Source organism: Oryza sativa, chromosome 1 (genome assembly GCF_034140825.1).
Source record: "Oryza sativa Japonica Group chromosome 1, ASM3414082v1".
Taxonomy (NCBI): Eukaryota; Viridiplantae; Streptophyta; class Magnoliopsida; order Poales; family Poaceae; genus Oryza; species Oryza sativa.
The window spans coordinates 14,483,372-14,500,254 of record NC_089035.1 but is presented as its reverse complement, the minus strand read 5'-3'; the positions used below and the strand labels follow the sequence as shown (position 1 = coordinate 14,500,254).

The 16,883-nt window shown below is 47.3% G+C and overlaps 4 protein-coding genes across 5 annotated transcripts; 2 read left to right on the top strand and 2 right to left on the bottom strand.

The window, feature by feature from the left end:
- Positions 1-8: 8 nt before the first annotated feature.
- LOC4326015 (sterol carrier protein 2) lies at positions 9-1,024 on the bottom strand. Its single transcript, XM_026025391.2, is given in 5 exon segments — positions 9-263; positions 265-319; positions 406-505; positions 577-640; positions 750-1,024. Coding segments are annotated over 5 exon segments (450 nt in total). The 5' UTR covers positions 951-1,024; the 3' UTR covers positions 9-233.
- A 146-nt stretch (positions 1,025-1,170) lies between these two features.
- Positions 1,171-7,680, bottom strand: LOC4326014 (ferredoxin--nitrite reductase, chloroplastic-like). Of its 2 annotated transcripts, NM_001401559.1 has the most exons (4): positions 6,792-7,680; positions 2,592-2,946; positions 2,201-2,489; positions 1,171-2,107 (listed from the first exon to the last, which is right to left on the bottom strand). In NM_001401559.1, the coding sequence occupies exons 1-4, from the start codon at positions 7,198-7,200 to the stop codon at positions 1,370-1,372; spliced, it is 1,791 nt and encodes a 596-aa protein (NP_001388488.1). In that variant the 5' UTR covers positions 7,201-7,680; the 3' UTR covers positions 1,171-1,369. The 2 variants fall into 2 exon arrangements, with proteins under 2 accessions (NP_001388488.1, NP_001388487.1); NM_001401558.1 differs by having other exon boundaries at positions 1,173-2,489.
- A 1,702-nt stretch (positions 7,681-9,382) lies between these two features.
- LOC136356338 (probable indole-3-pyruvate monooxygenase YUCCA5) lies at positions 9,383-10,386 on the top strand. Its single transcript, XM_066310088.1, has one exon. The coding sequence runs from the start codon at positions 9,731-9,733 to the stop codon at positions 10,112-10,114; it is 384 nt and encodes a 127-aa protein (XP_066166185.1). The 5' UTR covers positions 9,383-9,730; the 3' UTR covers positions 10,115-10,386.
- Positions 10,387-14,879: 4,493 nt separating this feature from the next.
- On the top strand, positions 14,880-16,665 carry LOC4326290 (pollen-specific leucine-rich repeat extensin-like protein 4). The gene has a single exon (XM_015780586.3). The coding sequence runs from the start codon at positions 15,032-15,034 to the stop codon at positions 16,541-16,543; it is 1,512 nt and encodes a 503-aa protein (XP_015636072.1). The 5' UTR covers positions 14,880-15,031; the 3' UTR covers positions 16,544-16,665.
- Positions 16,666-16,883: the final 218 nt, after the last annotated feature.

Below are 16,883 nucleotides of genomic sequence, written 5' to 3'. Positions count from 1 at the left end.
GGTGAGGATAGGTAACATGTTAATACTTTACTCATGCAATTTGTTGTTTAGAAAGTAAGATCGCGGTAGAAGAATTTGGACAGTCCAATATTTTCCGCATCTTATGAAAACAAGCTCGAGGGGAACGCCAACAGCATCTCTATGGTACCACAAGAACATCTCTGAACTATTTTTCAGACTAAAATTACTACTCCAACTGCCTGTTTGTATTAATTGTCGAACTCCACTCAACCCTACAGTTTGGATGGCTTGGGGAAGATCGATGTCCGGCGTGAACTTCTGCGCCGCGCTTATACTCCCCTTGATCTTCAATTTGCCCCTGCAAGAACGCACGATATCGTCATGAGAACTCCTAATTCTTTTTCCTAATCAATCTCTGAATCAAACAGTTATTTCCAATCTCACATTATGAACACCATCTGAGGGTTCAGCTTACCGCTGGAGATGGCCAGGAAATCGTCGTCCGTGAAGGAGAAGGTCGCGTCTGGCTTCCCCTCGTACGGCCCTGACAAAAACAGAGCTTATTCAGTACGATGACGCGACAGACAAAGACAGAGTCGACGGACAAAGCTCTACCTTTGGAGACGACGCCCTTCTTGAGATCGACGACGATGAATACCTCCTCGTCGAAACCGAGTTTCTGAGAGAAAATCCACAGGTGCAACGCCGCACGTACCTAGTTAATCTCTCGGACAGATCGCACGGAAATTCACGATGTTCTAGTCGATTGACCGAGATGGGTATATTACCTTGGGAGAGATGTTGAGCTGGTAGACGAAGCCGATCATTTCGACGAGCTCCTTGCCGGCGCCGGACGCGAGGTGGACATGCAACTGCTCCAGTAGCGCAGCCGACTTGAGGTTGCTCCCTTCCATCGCGTCGCACGATTTTTGGTTCAGATTTCTGTAGTTTGATTGAAGGTGAGAGACGGAGTTGTGTTCTTGGGGCATTGATCTGGAGGGCTTTTTATGGATAAACTACATCCACCTTGCAGACGTAACGACACGGGACTTGGTTGCGGAGGCCTTATCATGTTGTTAGACTGTTAGTGGTTGCATTGAACTCTTTCAATTTCATTTGCTTGCAAGATTATATGGTTTTAGCACTGCGATTGGGACAGGTCAGGCAAGATACTTTCGCTAAATCAGATTTAGGAACAGCGATGAACAGTTGCAGAATCTGTTTCTTCTTTATTTATCAATCAATCATCCTCTGTAAGACTGTAACGAGAATGAACACAACTTTTGGGCTACAAGATCAAACCAAAACGTGACAGTACAAGCGTGCCATGGGCGAAGGCATATTGTCGTCTACTTTACAAGGACGGCGAGAGATCACCGGAGCAAGCAAAACACCCCAGTCTGTGTTCCTACTCCTCGTCCTCCTCCCTCTCCCTCCGCACGGCCCCGAACCGCTCGACCAGGATGTCGGCGACGATCGGCGCCAGCTCGTCGCACGGCACGGACTTCTTGTACGCGCCGGCGAGGTGCGAGTCGCTGCCGACGCGGCCGCCGACGAAGATGTCGGCCGCCTCAACGATCTTGCCGGCGCTGTCCTTGGTGAGGCAGCCCATGAAGCCGATGTCGGCGACCTGCACCTGGCCGCAGCTGTTGGGGCAGCCGGTCCAGTGCATCCGCACCGCCCGGGGCACCGACACGAGCTTCTCCACCTGCGACGTCACCAGCAGCGCCCGCTGCTTCGTCTCGATGATGGCCTGGCCGCAGAACTGGTTGCCGGTGCACGCGACGAGGCCCTTGAGCAGCAGCGACGGCTGCGGGGAGAACTTCTGAAGCAGCGGCTCGGAGAGCAGCGCCTCCACCTTCTCGTTCTTGACGTTCGGGATCACGATGTTCTGCTCCACGGTGAGGCGGAGCTCGCCGGAGCCGTACTCGTCGGCGAGGCGTGCGAGCTCGAACATGTCCGCCGCCTGCACCCGGCCGACGGGCACGTGCAGGCCGACGTAGGACATCCCTTCCTGCTTCTGCGGGTGCACGCCGAGGTAGTCCCTCCTCTGCCATTTCTTGTCGATGAGGTCCTCCGGCGCCGCGCGCTCCAGCACGCCGTTCGGCATCCTCTTCTCCACCTCCGACCGAAAAGCCTCCATTCCCTGCAATGCCAACACCGCAATTAACTGATAAGAACATTGGGACATACGTAATTCAGTCAATGGCGTGGATGAATGGAGAAAAAAATGGTTCACAAGTTCGTCGATGAGCCACATCATGCGGGTCTTCTGGCGGTTGCCCCTGGTGCCGAGGTCGCGGTACGCCTCGAGAACGGCCTTGCACACCGGGATGATGTCGTCGCCGGGGACCCAGGCGTCGAGCGGCAGCGCCTCCTCCCACCTCTTGGGGCTTATGAACCCGCCGACGAGGAGGTTGAACCCGAACTTGCCGCCCTTCACCGCCGGCATGTACGCGAGGTCGTTGATGTGTGGGTGCTCGTACAGATCGTGCGACCCGATCACGCACACGTTCCACTTCCTCGGCCTGCCAACAGCACGCAGCAACAACAAATTCAACAAACATGTCGTCAGAGACGACACGAAACAGCACAGCACAGAGCATGATCAATTTGATTCGATCACTCACAGGTTGGTGATGGTGGGGTTGCCCTGGAAGTTGCTGGTGATGTAGGAGGAGAGGAGGTTGGTGTAGGATCGCGTGTCGACGATCTCGTCGGGGTCGATGCCGGCGAGCGGGTTGCCGACGGGGTTGCGGACGTTGTCCATGCCGCTCTGGAGGCTGGTGAGGCCGACGGCGTTGAGCCCGTCGAGGATGGCCGGCACGTCGGGGAGCGTGACGCCGCGGATCTGCCAGTTCTGGCGGGTTGTCACGTCGGCGCAGCCCTCCTTGCCGTACGCCTCGATCACGCTCGCCAGGTACCTCGTCTGCTCGCTCGTCGTCACACCGTTTGGCAGCTTCAGCCGCATCATGAACCGCCCATCTGCACAGCGTAGAGCCGTAGAGCGGCTGTCAGCATTTTGGGCCAAATTCACTGTGGGCCCCCAAAATACTAGTACATGTTTAGAAAAGACGACGAGCCCACGGCTCCAGTTGGGCCAGGTGACTGAAGAGAATTTTAGCCGTGACAGTTCAGTATATTCCATTTCATTGGTGTGGCTAAGATAGTTGATCTTTTGCTTTTCTGGTTTATTTTAAGAACATATATGCCATTAAAAAACCTATTAGTAATATACCGCACCAGCCAACCAATGACAGCCACCAAGTGAGCCCTTTCAACCTAGTACTATAAATATAAATGTAAACAGAGCATAGAACAGAATAGATATGTAACCTTCTGTACATCCTGCAGATGAAGTAGAATTGTGTGGGACCAAAACGACTTTTTTTTTCTTTTGGATTCAATCAGTGCAAAGGCCACACATCTGATGCTGGCGCGGTGGCGCCAAATAAAGTACTCGTACTACTTATCAAACGGTTGTGCCGACATTATCTACCCTATAATTCACCAACTCCACTCCTACAAACCTCATTCTTTGATTTCATTTCATTTAGGTATATGTGGACACAGATCAAGATCAACATGAGTATTGAACAGAGCAAAACAAGGTCCTTACATGTTAGTAACATATGCTCACAGCACTGCAAGTTTATTCTGTAAATGTATTGTCAAATTATGTCATAATCAAATCCATATACCAATGAGCAAGTTAATATTCTTATTGAAATTGATGACTGAGTGTACATAACATGACTCACTTTTTGGGACTTGATCATATATTTCCTGTATTAATAAATCATGCATTCTTAATTTGGGATTTGATATGTCGGTTTGTTTAACATTGCAGTACTTATTTGTTGACTCCTTCCTCGCTTCTGAACAAAGAAGACTCCGAGCTGCTACGTTGAGTGCGGCAAAGGTATATGCATGAATGATCCAGCTTTTGATTAATGATAAATAGAAGCTTGAGTTATGAACCGATCAATACAACATCCTTAATTGTAAGTATCATCTTTTGGACCTAATTCTATATATACAGTAAATATTGACTAGGATCATTGAAATTTCAGAACTTATGGCAGGTATAAGTCTCCTCAGTTTGATGATTTGATTATTTTTTCAACTAATAATCACCATTGATCTTAGCTACGCAAGCTATAGAAGTTTAACTACTAATTATCTAAATTCTAAACAGCAAAAAAAATGTGAGTGATTATTGCTATTGAACATATGATTTTTTTTTATCATCTGATCTAAAGGAAACTCTTCACTGCCTTTAGTATTTGCCAGTTGCTATTTTTCAGGATATTACTTGGACTAGATTTTCTGGCCACCCAGTATCTGTAAGGTTGATTCAAATTCTGACACAAATATTATTATATTTTTGGTTGCTCAATATTGTGCAGCAGGGCATGAAACCTGTGTGGGGGCTTTCATTGGGGATGGCATCTCGACTTGCCATGGCGGGGCGATAAAAGTTTCTACAGCTTTAAGAGAATCCAAAAATATAAGCATTTGTAGCTATGTATCTAGACAAGCTTATATTTTTTTTGACAGAGGGAGTAACGTAAGGTGTGTATAGTTTGCATGCTCATCGATCAACTAACATATGGGAGCTATGCATACATCTATATGGAACAGAATGCACTGATTTTGTCAGATGTGTTAAAAAAACAAGATATTCAGGTTATATAATTCAGTGTTGAAAAGTCAATGGTTCTATATTTTAGGTGCCTGCATTCATTTTGTCTGGGCAGACGCTGGTGTTGAGTCCATTGATTTCTTGATGGTGTATCAATTAGGGAAGCTTCTTGCATTTCTGGCTTTTCTGCCACGTGGCCTTCTTGCGAACAGTCAGGTAAAGGTGAAATGTTCACAGTTGCTTCTTGTACTATTCATCATTTTGACCATTCTTTTACATTATTTCATTCATCCATGAGTTTTTAATCATATTCTACAAAGGCTGTGTTCAAGGAAATAAATGTACATTTTTTTGAACAAAAGTTTAGCTTGTTGGTTGTATGCATGCTGGGAGGTGGAAGAGTTACTTACGCTAGCAAAAGTTTTGGCGTCAATTCTAAAACGCATTATAATTCGACTTATATTGTCGTTTGACAAATTTGTCAGATTTAGGCATGAGTTATGAACAGGACCCTTGTATCATGCTAAAAAGTTCTGGGCATATATATGATGTGCAAACAATAGTTTAGACCCAATGAAACTTTGTAAAGTATTATAATTGTTAATGCCTGCAGATGCTTCAAAGAGAACAAAATTCAGTTTATCTCAGTATTTGGAGGGCACAACACTGATGCGAGTGATATGCTCTTCTCCGTGAGAAATCTTGGATTATCTAACTGAACTGCTGAAGACAGTGATATCTGTTTGCCAAGGAAGACAATAAAATATGCCTTTCACTTCAAGATCAAGGGCAGCTTACTTTGACAGGTCTTGTGACTTCTTAGCTCAAGTCGACTATGTATTCGTTGCAATTCTTGTTGTGATTCTGGATGTTATGATAAGGACAAGTTGGAAGTCGATTATGTATCCTATTTACTGTTTTCAAATATTTTTTTTTGATAAACAGTAGAAACCTTGTATAATTTTTATGTATCCTATTTACTGTTTTCACCACTTGCTATCACTGGTTCGCTCAGGCTGCCATAAGCGCTTCCCTGATTAATAACTTCTGTTTTTATATGTTTGAAATAAAGACAGGCTTTTAAGTGAATAATCTAATAATAAGATTTTGTGGATCAATCTGTTGGTTCACCTGGTTTTTCAACTTAGTGTCTTTTGGAGCACTTAGAAAAGATGGACAATTCACTGTTGAATTATTTTATAGAGCGCTGAAAAAGCAAGTTTATGCCGGATATTTAAGCTTCCTCTAAAAGTTAAGTTTTTCTACATCCTACCCTGACAAATAGAATTCTAACAAAGGAACATAGTGTCCATTGTCAATTTTGTACTCAAAGAAACAATTGATCATTTATTTTTGACATGTCCATTGCCGATGTTTGCTTGGAACATAGTGATATATGCTTTTAACCTGGCAAAACACTTAGATAAAGAGGAGAAACAAATTGTGGTGATTGGTTCTGCTAACATAACGATATGCTGACTCGATTTGATTGTTGCTCTAATTTACTCAATGTGGTTGAGCTTTCTTCTGGAGATTTTTTTTTTCATTCGATCTATGTTGTACTCTTTCTATCTACTGGTTAGACCGAACGCCTAGGGCAAGATGAGCTGCATCACTTACTGTGGCGGGACTTATGGTGGCATCATCTGGTGATCTGTTTATGCTCACAAGTTAATGAAATAGCTCTCCATCATTTTTTTTCCGACATATGTTATCTTCAAATATATATTAAAGTGATTGGATATAATGGTTGATGCTCTTGAATTGCACCTTGCCTAAAATATATTTTTATATGACCTGCATCGAATTAACACCCAATTGGACCAATTTTAGGATCCTTAATTTGATTATAATAAAATTTAATGATTTATTATGCCACCGTGGCGTATCACAGGCATATTACTAGTGTTACTTGGTAGAGCCTGTGGCTATATATGGCACATGGAGGTGAAGTGATTGGATCAAAGGTAACCATGTTTACTCAATATAAATAGTCATTACCCACGAGACCGTAATTAAGCTATAAAAATCACAGCAACTTAATCAGTCTTAATTAGGTTGCTGAATGTGCATCGAGAAAAAAAACTGCAGAATATCTTGGCGAATTAACTTCCTCGGCGCGACAAATAACCGAACGAAAGCAAGAAAATGTGTTGATCAGAGGAGCAAGAGAAGAGAGGCATACACTGATGCTTGCGGCGGTGGAAGAGGCCGAGCCACTTGAGCCGCACGTCGATGTCCTCCTTGGAGAGCTTGTCGGCCTCGATCTCCTCCATGGGCATCTTGGCGAGCTCCTTGATGCCGCCCTCCATGAACAATGACATGGGCTCCTTCCCCAGCTTCACCTTCTCCTGCGGGTTCAGCCCCGTCCGGTACTTCTCCTTGAGCACCCAGTACCGGCCCTCCCGCTGCTCCACCCGCGGCTCCAGCCGCTCCGCCGACACGGCCTCGTCCGCCGCCGGAGTCGAGGAGGACGGTGCGGACACCGTCGACGACTGCACGGGGCGGGCGCGGACGCCGGGAGGGCGGCAGCGGGATGCTGCCGCGTGGGGGTACGGGGGGAGGAAGCGCTGCAGGGAGGCGGAGGAGGCCATGGCTGGAGACGGTGGTGGTGGTGGTGGTGGTGGTGGTGGTGGTGCGCTGTGGCGATGAGGGTGGACATGGGGGCGGCGCGTGTGGCTGTTTATTGCGGAGGAGGGAGGGGGCGCGGGGGCGCTGTTGCTGGCTCTTGGCGAATTCAAAATCAAATGGGCAGATGCTGGCCCTTGGCGAATTCAAAAGGGCAGATGCTGGCTCTTGGCGAATTCAAAAGGGCAGATGCTGAGAGCAGGGTTTTACCTATCGGAACACTGATTTGTATCCACCCGCCGGATTCGCCAGCGGAAGCCGCCGACGCCACCGCCACTGCCCGATCCGGCCCGTGGGAGCAGCTGAAGCCGTCGCTGCCGCCTCCTCTGCTGCCGGCAAGGGAAAGACGAGAGGGATGGGGGCGAGGACGAGAGGGAGAGAGAGGGACGGGGGGCGGCGCTCTCTCTGCCTCTTCTCGGCTGTTGGCGAAGGAGAGACGGGGAGACGCAGAAAGCGACGAGAGAGAAGGAGATAAGGTTCGATAGGATTTTTTCTTTACCGCGCTCCACGCTCCAACATGTATCGGATGCAGGGGCGGACACACCAACGTTCAGCTCAAAACATATTTTTTCAAATGTAGCTACACAAGATGACACAACGTCGATGATTCTCAATTGGTTAGCCTGTGAAACAATTGTACCGCTAGGTCATGGGTTCGAATCCTTTCATCTTTTTGCTGGTTATCCTCTACTGTTCTTTTCCTTTTTCTCTCCAATTTTATCCTTTTCCTTTCCTAGCCTGATATATTTTTATATCTATATGCTTGAATTCATGTTAAACCAGCAAGATATATAATTTCCTGCTGTATTTTTTCAACACTTTATCACCTTTTCTTATAAAAAACCTAGCATTGAAATTTTTTTTCATTGATAACATAGGGATTACTGGTGTGGTGGCCCTGTTCTCTTTTTTTTTCTGAGCTTCTTTTCGTTAAATTCATTTTTCTCTCTTAGATAGGACATGACTAAATACAACGCTGTTGTAAATAAAAAAGAAACATCTTCTGTTTTTCATTGTTTTAATAGGTAAATATAAAGATTTTTAAGTAATATTTAAAAACAGTGTTGATTAACGACATTGTCAAGTGAGATTTTGTTGTTACTATCACCTTTTTATCTCTTGGGTTCACTTTATTAAAAGTTTTAGTTTGGTTTTTCTCCTTTTGAGTTTGGGCATATACCAATATTGAGATAGGTAGGCTAAAGTTAATTATTTTCTATTTTTAATGGATTGGGTTTGTAATATCTTGCATGCACTCATATTTGTATGTTTTGCCTTGCGAGGGAAATCTATTTTGTGTGCGTGGATGCTAGGAACGACTAGAAATTCATAGCGGAAGGTTTCAAATGAAAGAAAAAAAAGCAGAGTAGGGAACGGCGGGGAAGGACATGGATTCCTGGCTGTTGATTGGGTCTTTGTGAATAAACCTGGACTCCCAGATGGACATGGGCACGATGAAGGAACGTACATGTAATTTTTTTCCTATTAAAGAGTTCTGATTATGAAAATTAAATCAAACTGATAATTTTCTGTTCGTCACATCGATATTTCATTCGTAAATCCAATCCAGCGATGGCCTAGCCTCCGTTCTCGCACGCACTTTGGCCTGGCCTCTGTTCTCACACGCACTTTGTCCCTACCATCGGTGATTGCTTTTCCCGCGGAAAAGAAAAACGTAACCGCACGGTGCAGGATTGAATTCCTGATAAACTCGGATCGGGACTAAATGGATCGTGTTAGCTCCTTGTCGTCACCGGCATGCCTCCCATCGTTTCTGCATAGCGGTGGCCGCCACCTTGTCGGCGTCCTCCTTGGTGGCCAGCTTGTTCGCTGGGAGCACCTCTGTGACGCCGCCTACCACGTCCTTGAGTGTCGTGGCCTTAAGCCTAGGATGACCCTGGACAGGCAAATAGCCCCGTGGTGTTCATCTCGGTGCCCTGCACCGACGCCACGTTGGCGGGGTCGACATGCTTGGATCCCGAGAAAGGTCGCCGATGGTTGTAGTAGTGACTTATCAACGTTGAGATACATAGCAAATACAAATTCGTTGAGCTACAACCTCCAAAATTATCACCATAGATGGGCTCATCAGTAATACTCCATATTAACATGACAATATGGAACTCACATGATTTACACAACTCATATGTATAAAATTTGGAGATATTTGCGAGGTATGTACATATTCAATATTTTTGTGCATATGTGTTATAAGTACACAAGCAATCTTACCCATCAATATTTGTTTGATATTCACCCGGTGCAACGCACGGGCATATTTTCTAGTTCTTTTAAAAATTTGAATTCAAATTTAAAATTTGCGGGCGAAATTTCTGAAAAAGAGAACAAAAACAGATAGCAACACTCGCTCTACTCGGCAGCCATACAAGCTGCAGCTGCTGCATCACAAATTCGCTGCAAGCTGCAGCAGCAATTCTGAACACACCCACTGACAGCAAGTCTCCACAGTCCAAGAACAAATATAGCAGCGAGGTGATGCATGTCGCGGTCTACAAGTCCGGCGAGGCGTACCGCGGCAAGAAGGTGCTCGTCGTCGGGTGCGGCAACTCCGGCATGGTGGTGTCGCTCGACCTGTGCGACCACAGCGCCCTCCCGGCGATGGTGGTGCGCGACGCCGTCCACGTCCTCCCTGGCGAGGTGCTCGGCAAGTCCACGTTCGAGCTCGCCGTGTTGCTCATGGCGTGGCTCCCGCTCTGGCTCGTCGACAAGATCCTCGTCCTCCTCGCCTGGTTCGTCCTCGGCAACCTCGCCAAGCTCGGCATCCGCCGCCCCACCACTGGGCGGCTGGGGGCGATGGGGCGACGGCTTGGAGGGGGGCGTGCAGCGCCGGCGGTACGGCGACCGGCGTCGAGGCGGTGACTGGCGACTCGGCGAGATAGCGATTTTTTCGATCTGGATCTAGATGCGGTGTGCGTGCGGCGCAATGAGGGGAGGCGGAGGGCGTTTTGACCGGAGCTCATTTACTATCGGGACCCACCGAAACGGCCGAAATTACCAACCCTGGTTGAGAGAGATGGCAGCCAGCCAGCCACGGGAGGGAAATTTACGAACGTGCCCCTGGTCCGGCGGGTACTGTTCGTTTGGTTGTGCTGGTACGGAGTAGGAGCTCGGGTAGACGGTAACATCATTTTGTCTTGTGCTGCTATCAAATGGTTTTTTGTTTTCCCCGGTGTTTTTCATTTTTGTGATGGTGGATCCATAATTTTTTTTTTAACCTAGACAAAGCTCAAAGAGTTACTAGCATTGAACGATACCAGTAATATGGAATTTTCATCTTCTATTATACATTGGTAAGCCTAGACAACTGATAGTTATCGAACAATAACTGTTGTTATTTGTAAGGATTTGTATCCTGACACGTACATCATGTATCGTAGCTTTTGTTGGTTGATCTATCGTCTAACAAACCGAGCGACCAAGTCGTAAAGGGTCATGGTCAGCCCTATGCCTAAATCACACACTTTCTAAATTATATGCCGTGACCAGTGATACTTTTCTTTTATTTTGCATTAGTCCCCTGTATTCCACTAGTTCAGTAGCATTATAAAAAAAAGGAGAGAATGATAAAAAAATATAAAAGGAGAGAAGGTCATACAAGTGAAGTGATGATCTCTCATGCACCAATCCTACACCTTAAAACCCTAGCATTACCATACATCCCAATCACAAGAAAATCACATGGAGGGACCCGAATAGCTAATTCTCACAACCGATTGCCGTCAACAGCACTATAATCATTGTTATAAAACCAGCCCCGAAGTCACATCGAAAACCGAATGCAAAAGAAACGTCATAGAAGATTCAAACATGATGACGACACCGAGGTACGGTATTTGATAATGGAGTTCAACCGAGACCTACATCTCTGGGGCACTGATTACGGGCGCTCTTCCCCGATCCAGCATATTACAGCGTATTATAGTTACAACCGTAGAAAAATCTAATTGTTGTATTCTCGGTGTATTGCATTGATCCTCTCATGGGGTATATATAGGGGTACAAGTAAGAGTAGATTTATCTCTAGGACTATATTTTATCTCTAGGATTCTATCTCTAGGATGATATCTTATCTCTATATTTGTATGACTCTTATCTCCAATTAATATATCTATGCTTCTAACATTCCCCCTCAGTCGTAACGGGAGCGAAGCGAATGATTGCGACTGGATTTGAAATATTTTATTTCTTCATCTTCTTCAACTCACCATCATCAATTGCATCTTTGATGGATGGTCCTCCACCTGGTGCCTACGTCTCCTTCCGTGTCGTCCCTTGACTCTTATCTATTCCCTCACGTAGTCATAGCGGGAGTGTCATGGATGATAGCGATGACACAGACGCTTTGACTAGAGTTTCCATCAATGATTGTTGTTATAGATGTTCGTTGATGGAGCCGATCATGTAGTAACCGTGGTTGTAGGTGTAGCCGCATATAGCCGAAGGTGAAAAAAAATATTTATGCCACAGTGTGAAGACAAAAACTGTAATTGTTAGCATCTTGCACCTTGTAGATGTCAGAGGATGCCATTGGGGACGTCTTGCATATGTTAGAGGACGTCGTTGGCGATGAAGCCACCACTTTGGTTGGTTCTTCTACGCCGTGTAACAGTCATCACAATAGTGATGCGGAGTTGATGCAGTCATTGTCATCGTAGATGACGTGATCGATGCCGTCGTCGGTGACGCGGTCGTTGCTGTCATAGAGGACGCAGTCGATGTCGTCGATGAAGCATCTTCGAAAATATAAACCGGGGTGAATTTTCGTCATCCGCTTGCGAAAATCAATTTTTCCAGGCGGACCACTTAAGAGGTCCGCCTAAAAAAATACCTTTATTTTCGCATGCGGACCTCTTAAGTGGTCTGCGCGAAAAAATTGATTTTCGCAGGCGGAACCTTATGTGGTCCGCCTGCAAAAATCATACTTACCCAAAAAAAAAATCTAAGTCCTCCTTATCTTCTCCTCCACCCCTCCCCACCACTCATTTCCTCTCCTCAGCGTCTCTCTCTCTCTCTCTCAGCGCCACTCTCCTCCCCTCCATCCCTCTTCCCTCCCCCTCTCTCCCTCCTCGCCGAAGGAGGGGAGCGACGGCGGCGCGACGGCTCCCTCTCTCTCCCTCCTCGCCAGAGGAGGGGGAGCGACAGCGGCGGCACGGACGCGGCGGCGTGGACGGTGACGACGGCGCGGACGCGAGGGGGCGACGGTGGCGGTGGCTCCCCCTCTCTTCCTCCCCGCTCCTAGATCTGGCCGGAGGAGGGGAAGCAACGGCGGTGGTGCGAACGAGGCGACGGCGGCACGGACGTTGATGGCTGTGCGGAGGCGGCTCCCCTCTCCTCCCTCCCGAGATCCGGCCCTACGAGGAGAGGGGAGGGCGGTGGTGGCGGCAAACACCTCCCTCCCTCCCAAATCCGGACAGAGGGGGGAGGGGGGCGGCGGCGGCACCGCATGCAAAAGGAGTTTGCCGGCGACGACGACGTTTCGTTTTAAAGCTTACATGTTGATTGATGTTAACTTGTAAATTGATGTTGTGGATTTGAATCCAATGCTTTGTGTTGATGTATGGATTTTTGGATTGAATTTTGTTTTTGGATGAGATTTGTGAGAATTTGTGATTTGAATAGGGAGGGGGCGGGGCTGGCGGAAATTTTTTTTTTGGCGCCGTGAGTATTTTCGCAGGTGGTTTACTGTAGCACCCAGGAAGATTCGAAATGCAGCCTGCGAAAATTATTTTCGCAGGCGGTGCTGGGGTCCACCTGTGAAAATTGGAGATTTTTACGGTCGTTAATATACATGCGGAAGGTTTGCCCGCCTGCGAAAAGCCCGTTTTTTCTAGTAGTGGAAGTACCACGCCGTATAGTTTGCATGCAGCCCGTGAAGGCGATTAAAAAAAGCATTATGTGGGTCCCACAAGGAACCCGCCTGATTAGGGCAGTCAAAAAAGCTCGAGGCTCGCAAGTAGCTTGAGCTTGGCTCGTCCTAGGCCCGATTGAGCTCGGCTCAAGCTCCAAATGAGCTGAACCCGAGCCTAAGCAAAAGCTCGCGAGTTTTCCGAACCGAGCTTGAGTTCCTATCATTTGACTTTGTACAGTCCATATTGTTTGTTCACCTTATTAATTTATTAATAAAGTAATATATATATATATATATATATATATATATATATATTAGTATCTATTTACACAACAAATTAGCATGTGTTAGCATATTATATTTATATTAGTCCTTTCTACTCTTTTATTAGTGTGATTAACTTAAAAAAATAATTATACTTATCAAGAGATTATCATTAAAATATATATTATACTACTTATAGCTGAGCTCGAGCTTGAACCGAGCTTGCCTAAATTCTCGAAGGTACAATAGGCTCGGCTCGATCCTCTTCCACTTCCGCTCATCTGCTCCCATCTGCTGATCCAACTGGTGGTGGTATTGGTGCTCATCTGTGAGGTTGCTGTTGCTATTATGTATAATGTGGATTCTCAAGTTGATTAGTATCTATCAACCTTCGTATACATACATAACATATTTGCTGGTTGCTGAATATTCTTGCTTGGATTGACTTGCCTGTTGGAGTAACCTCACCTGGCAAGATAAGTGAAAACAACACCTACTAACAAAGGAACAAATTGAATGATGATGCAGTTTTATTTTTTCATATATAGGGCATTTTAATTTACCTTTATATCTGTTTTGTTTCAGGAACATATGTACTCCATTGTCCACTGAATGAAAGATGCACTTCTTTCACAAATAATGTTATTAATTTCACGAATACCTTACTGGAATTAACAGAACAGTACTACTACCATAAAAAATGACCAAGATATTAACTTCCTGAAATTAGAAGTACACTTATATTAGTTACTTTTTTTTTAATCTTTACATCTATAGTCTTAATTATATCCTGTTCAATACTTCCCGACATATATGACAATCAGAGTTGGTCGCAGCAATAGAGCAAGATAGCAGTTGGTCAATGTGTTTAATCTAAGAACTTTTATCTCATTTTAGTTGGTCAATGTCTTTTGTTAAGTCTTGAAAAATTACATAGTGTGGTTTTTAGTCTTTAATTATATCAAGAACTAAGTGTGGCTCGTTTTCAGTATTCCTTTCGTTGAATAGCTAACTTTTCAATCTCTGTGACCGTTTGATTTATTGTCTGAAACCATGTTCCTGAGTCGGTATTGATCATATTGTGTGCATTTATGGTGTATCAAAATAGCCACAAAGATAGAGATTAGTACGGATATACCCACATAAGTATTTAATGTTTTTATGATTTAACCAAGGCAGCTTATAGCAAATTTATAGCTAGCTTGTTGTATGAGTTGGTTTTTAAGTTAGCTCTGTCAAAATTTTGGAGCTAGCTACCAGCTGCACTATTTACCTTGCTCTTATGGTTAGTGGTAACCTATCCAAATGATCTCTATAAGAATCACCTACACAACGAATATGTAGATCTCAATGGCTTAGAATCCTCTCTATTTCTTATATTGTGGATGCCCTTAATGCTATAGCAACCTAACTGAAGAAACAAAAACGATTTACCATACTTGGCAAACAACAGCACAATCTCATTGCATGACTCACACAAAACCAATCCACTCCTCTAAATCCTCTTAACCATCCAAACACTTAACTAACACCAATTCCTTATATAGTACATTTCATCATCTTCGATCTCCAAACATCACGCTGCGATGTCTCCCCCCTCCATGACCTCCTCCTCTCTTTAGCCATTGGCTTCGGCCAAGGCTGATGAGACATTCCTAACCACCATGGGCACCCTCCCACCATTCCCGCCCCTCCTCCTCCTCGTCGCCGTCATCTTCTCCTTCCTCTCCTCGTCGTGCTTTGCTGTGACCAGCCATGAGGCGGCGGCCATCGCGCGGCGCCAGCTGCTCAACTTCGAGAAGCACGGCGACCACGTCCACATCGATATCGACATCGAGATCAAGGTGAGCAACCCGCGGCTGGCGGCGGCGCACAGGGCGCTGCACGCGCTGAAGCGGGCGCTCTACTCCGACCCCGGCAACTTCACCGGCGACTGGGCCGGCCCCGACGTGTGCGCCTACAACGGCGTGCTCTGCGCGCCGTCGCCGGACAACGCGTCGGCGAGCGCCGTCGCGTCGCTGGACATGAACGCCGCCGACGTCGCGGGCTACCTGCCCAGGGAGATCGGCCTCCTGTCCGACCTCGCCGTGCTCCACCTCAACTCCAACCGCTTCTGCGGCGTCATCCCGGAGGAGGTCGCCAACATGACGCGGCTCTACGAGCTCGACGTCAGCAACAACCGCCTCGTCGGCGCGTTCCCCGGCGCGGTGCTCCGCGTCCCCGAGCTCAGCTACCTCGACATCCGGTTCAACGACTTCGACGGCCCCATTCCGCCGGAGCTCTTCCTCCGCCCCTACGACGCCATCTTCCTCAACAACAACCGCTTCACCTCCGGCATCCCGGACACCATCGGCAGGTCCACCGCGTCGGTCATCGTCCTCGCCAACAACGACCTCGGCGGCTGCATCCCGCCCACCATCGGCCAGGCCGCCGCCACGCTCGACCAGTTCGTCTTCCTCAACAACAGCCTCACCGGCTGCCTGCCCCTCGAGTCGGGCCTCCTCGCCAACGCCACGGTGTTCGACGTCAGCCACAACCTGCTGACCGGCGCCATCCCCGCGACGATGGGTGGCCTGGCCAAGGTCGAGCAGCTTGACCTGTCGCACAACACCTTCACCGGCGTTGTGCCGGGCGACGTCTGCGGGCTGCCGGCGTTGACGAACCTGTCGGTCTCGTACAACTTCATCGCCGGGGAAGACGCCCAGTGCAGCAGCGCGCTGCTGGATGCGAAGCTCGACAAGTCGTTGGAGGACGAGGCTAACTGCATGGGCAACGTGAGGCCGATGCAGAGGAGTGCCGGTGAATGTGCCCCGGTCGTGAGCCATCCGGTGGATTGCAGCAAGACCAAGCCCTGTGGATGGCCGGCGCCGGCGAAGAAGCCAGCGCCGGAGAGCTCAAAGCATTCACCGCCGCCGCCGCCGCCACCAGCACCGGTACAATCCCCGCCACCACCGGCACCGGTGGTATCCCCGCCATCGCCAGTGTTCTCTCCACCGCCTGCCTTCTCGCCGCCGCCGCCGCCCAAGACATCTCCTCCACCGCCTGTCTCCTCGCCGCCGCCACCGCCACCGCCGACTATGTCCCCGCCGCCGCCAATTCAAGAGCCCGTCATCCTCCCGCCAATATTGTCAGCAAAATACCAATCGCCACCGCCACCGTTTTTCGAAGGATACTGATAATCTAGTTTGAGGCCATGAGTGATGTGTTGTTGTCCGACACTAGTACAGAAAACGTCGAATGTAATATAAGCTCATGCTTTAACCACATTGAGGGTGCCCATTTACCTTTCCATTTTTAATGCTGTTTTTGACCTGGTTTCAGGATTAACTGCTGGCTGGTCTGAAGAAATAAAGAGGGGTGGAATTAAAGTAAGTGAAAGTTGTGGATATAATATTTTTAAAGTAAATTGAGCACATGGTACATAAACTATTAATGGGTGTAGCAACTTGCAATTGCAATTGTCACTGTCTAAACATCGATCCACACACTAGAACGGGATCGGTCATCTCTAACGGG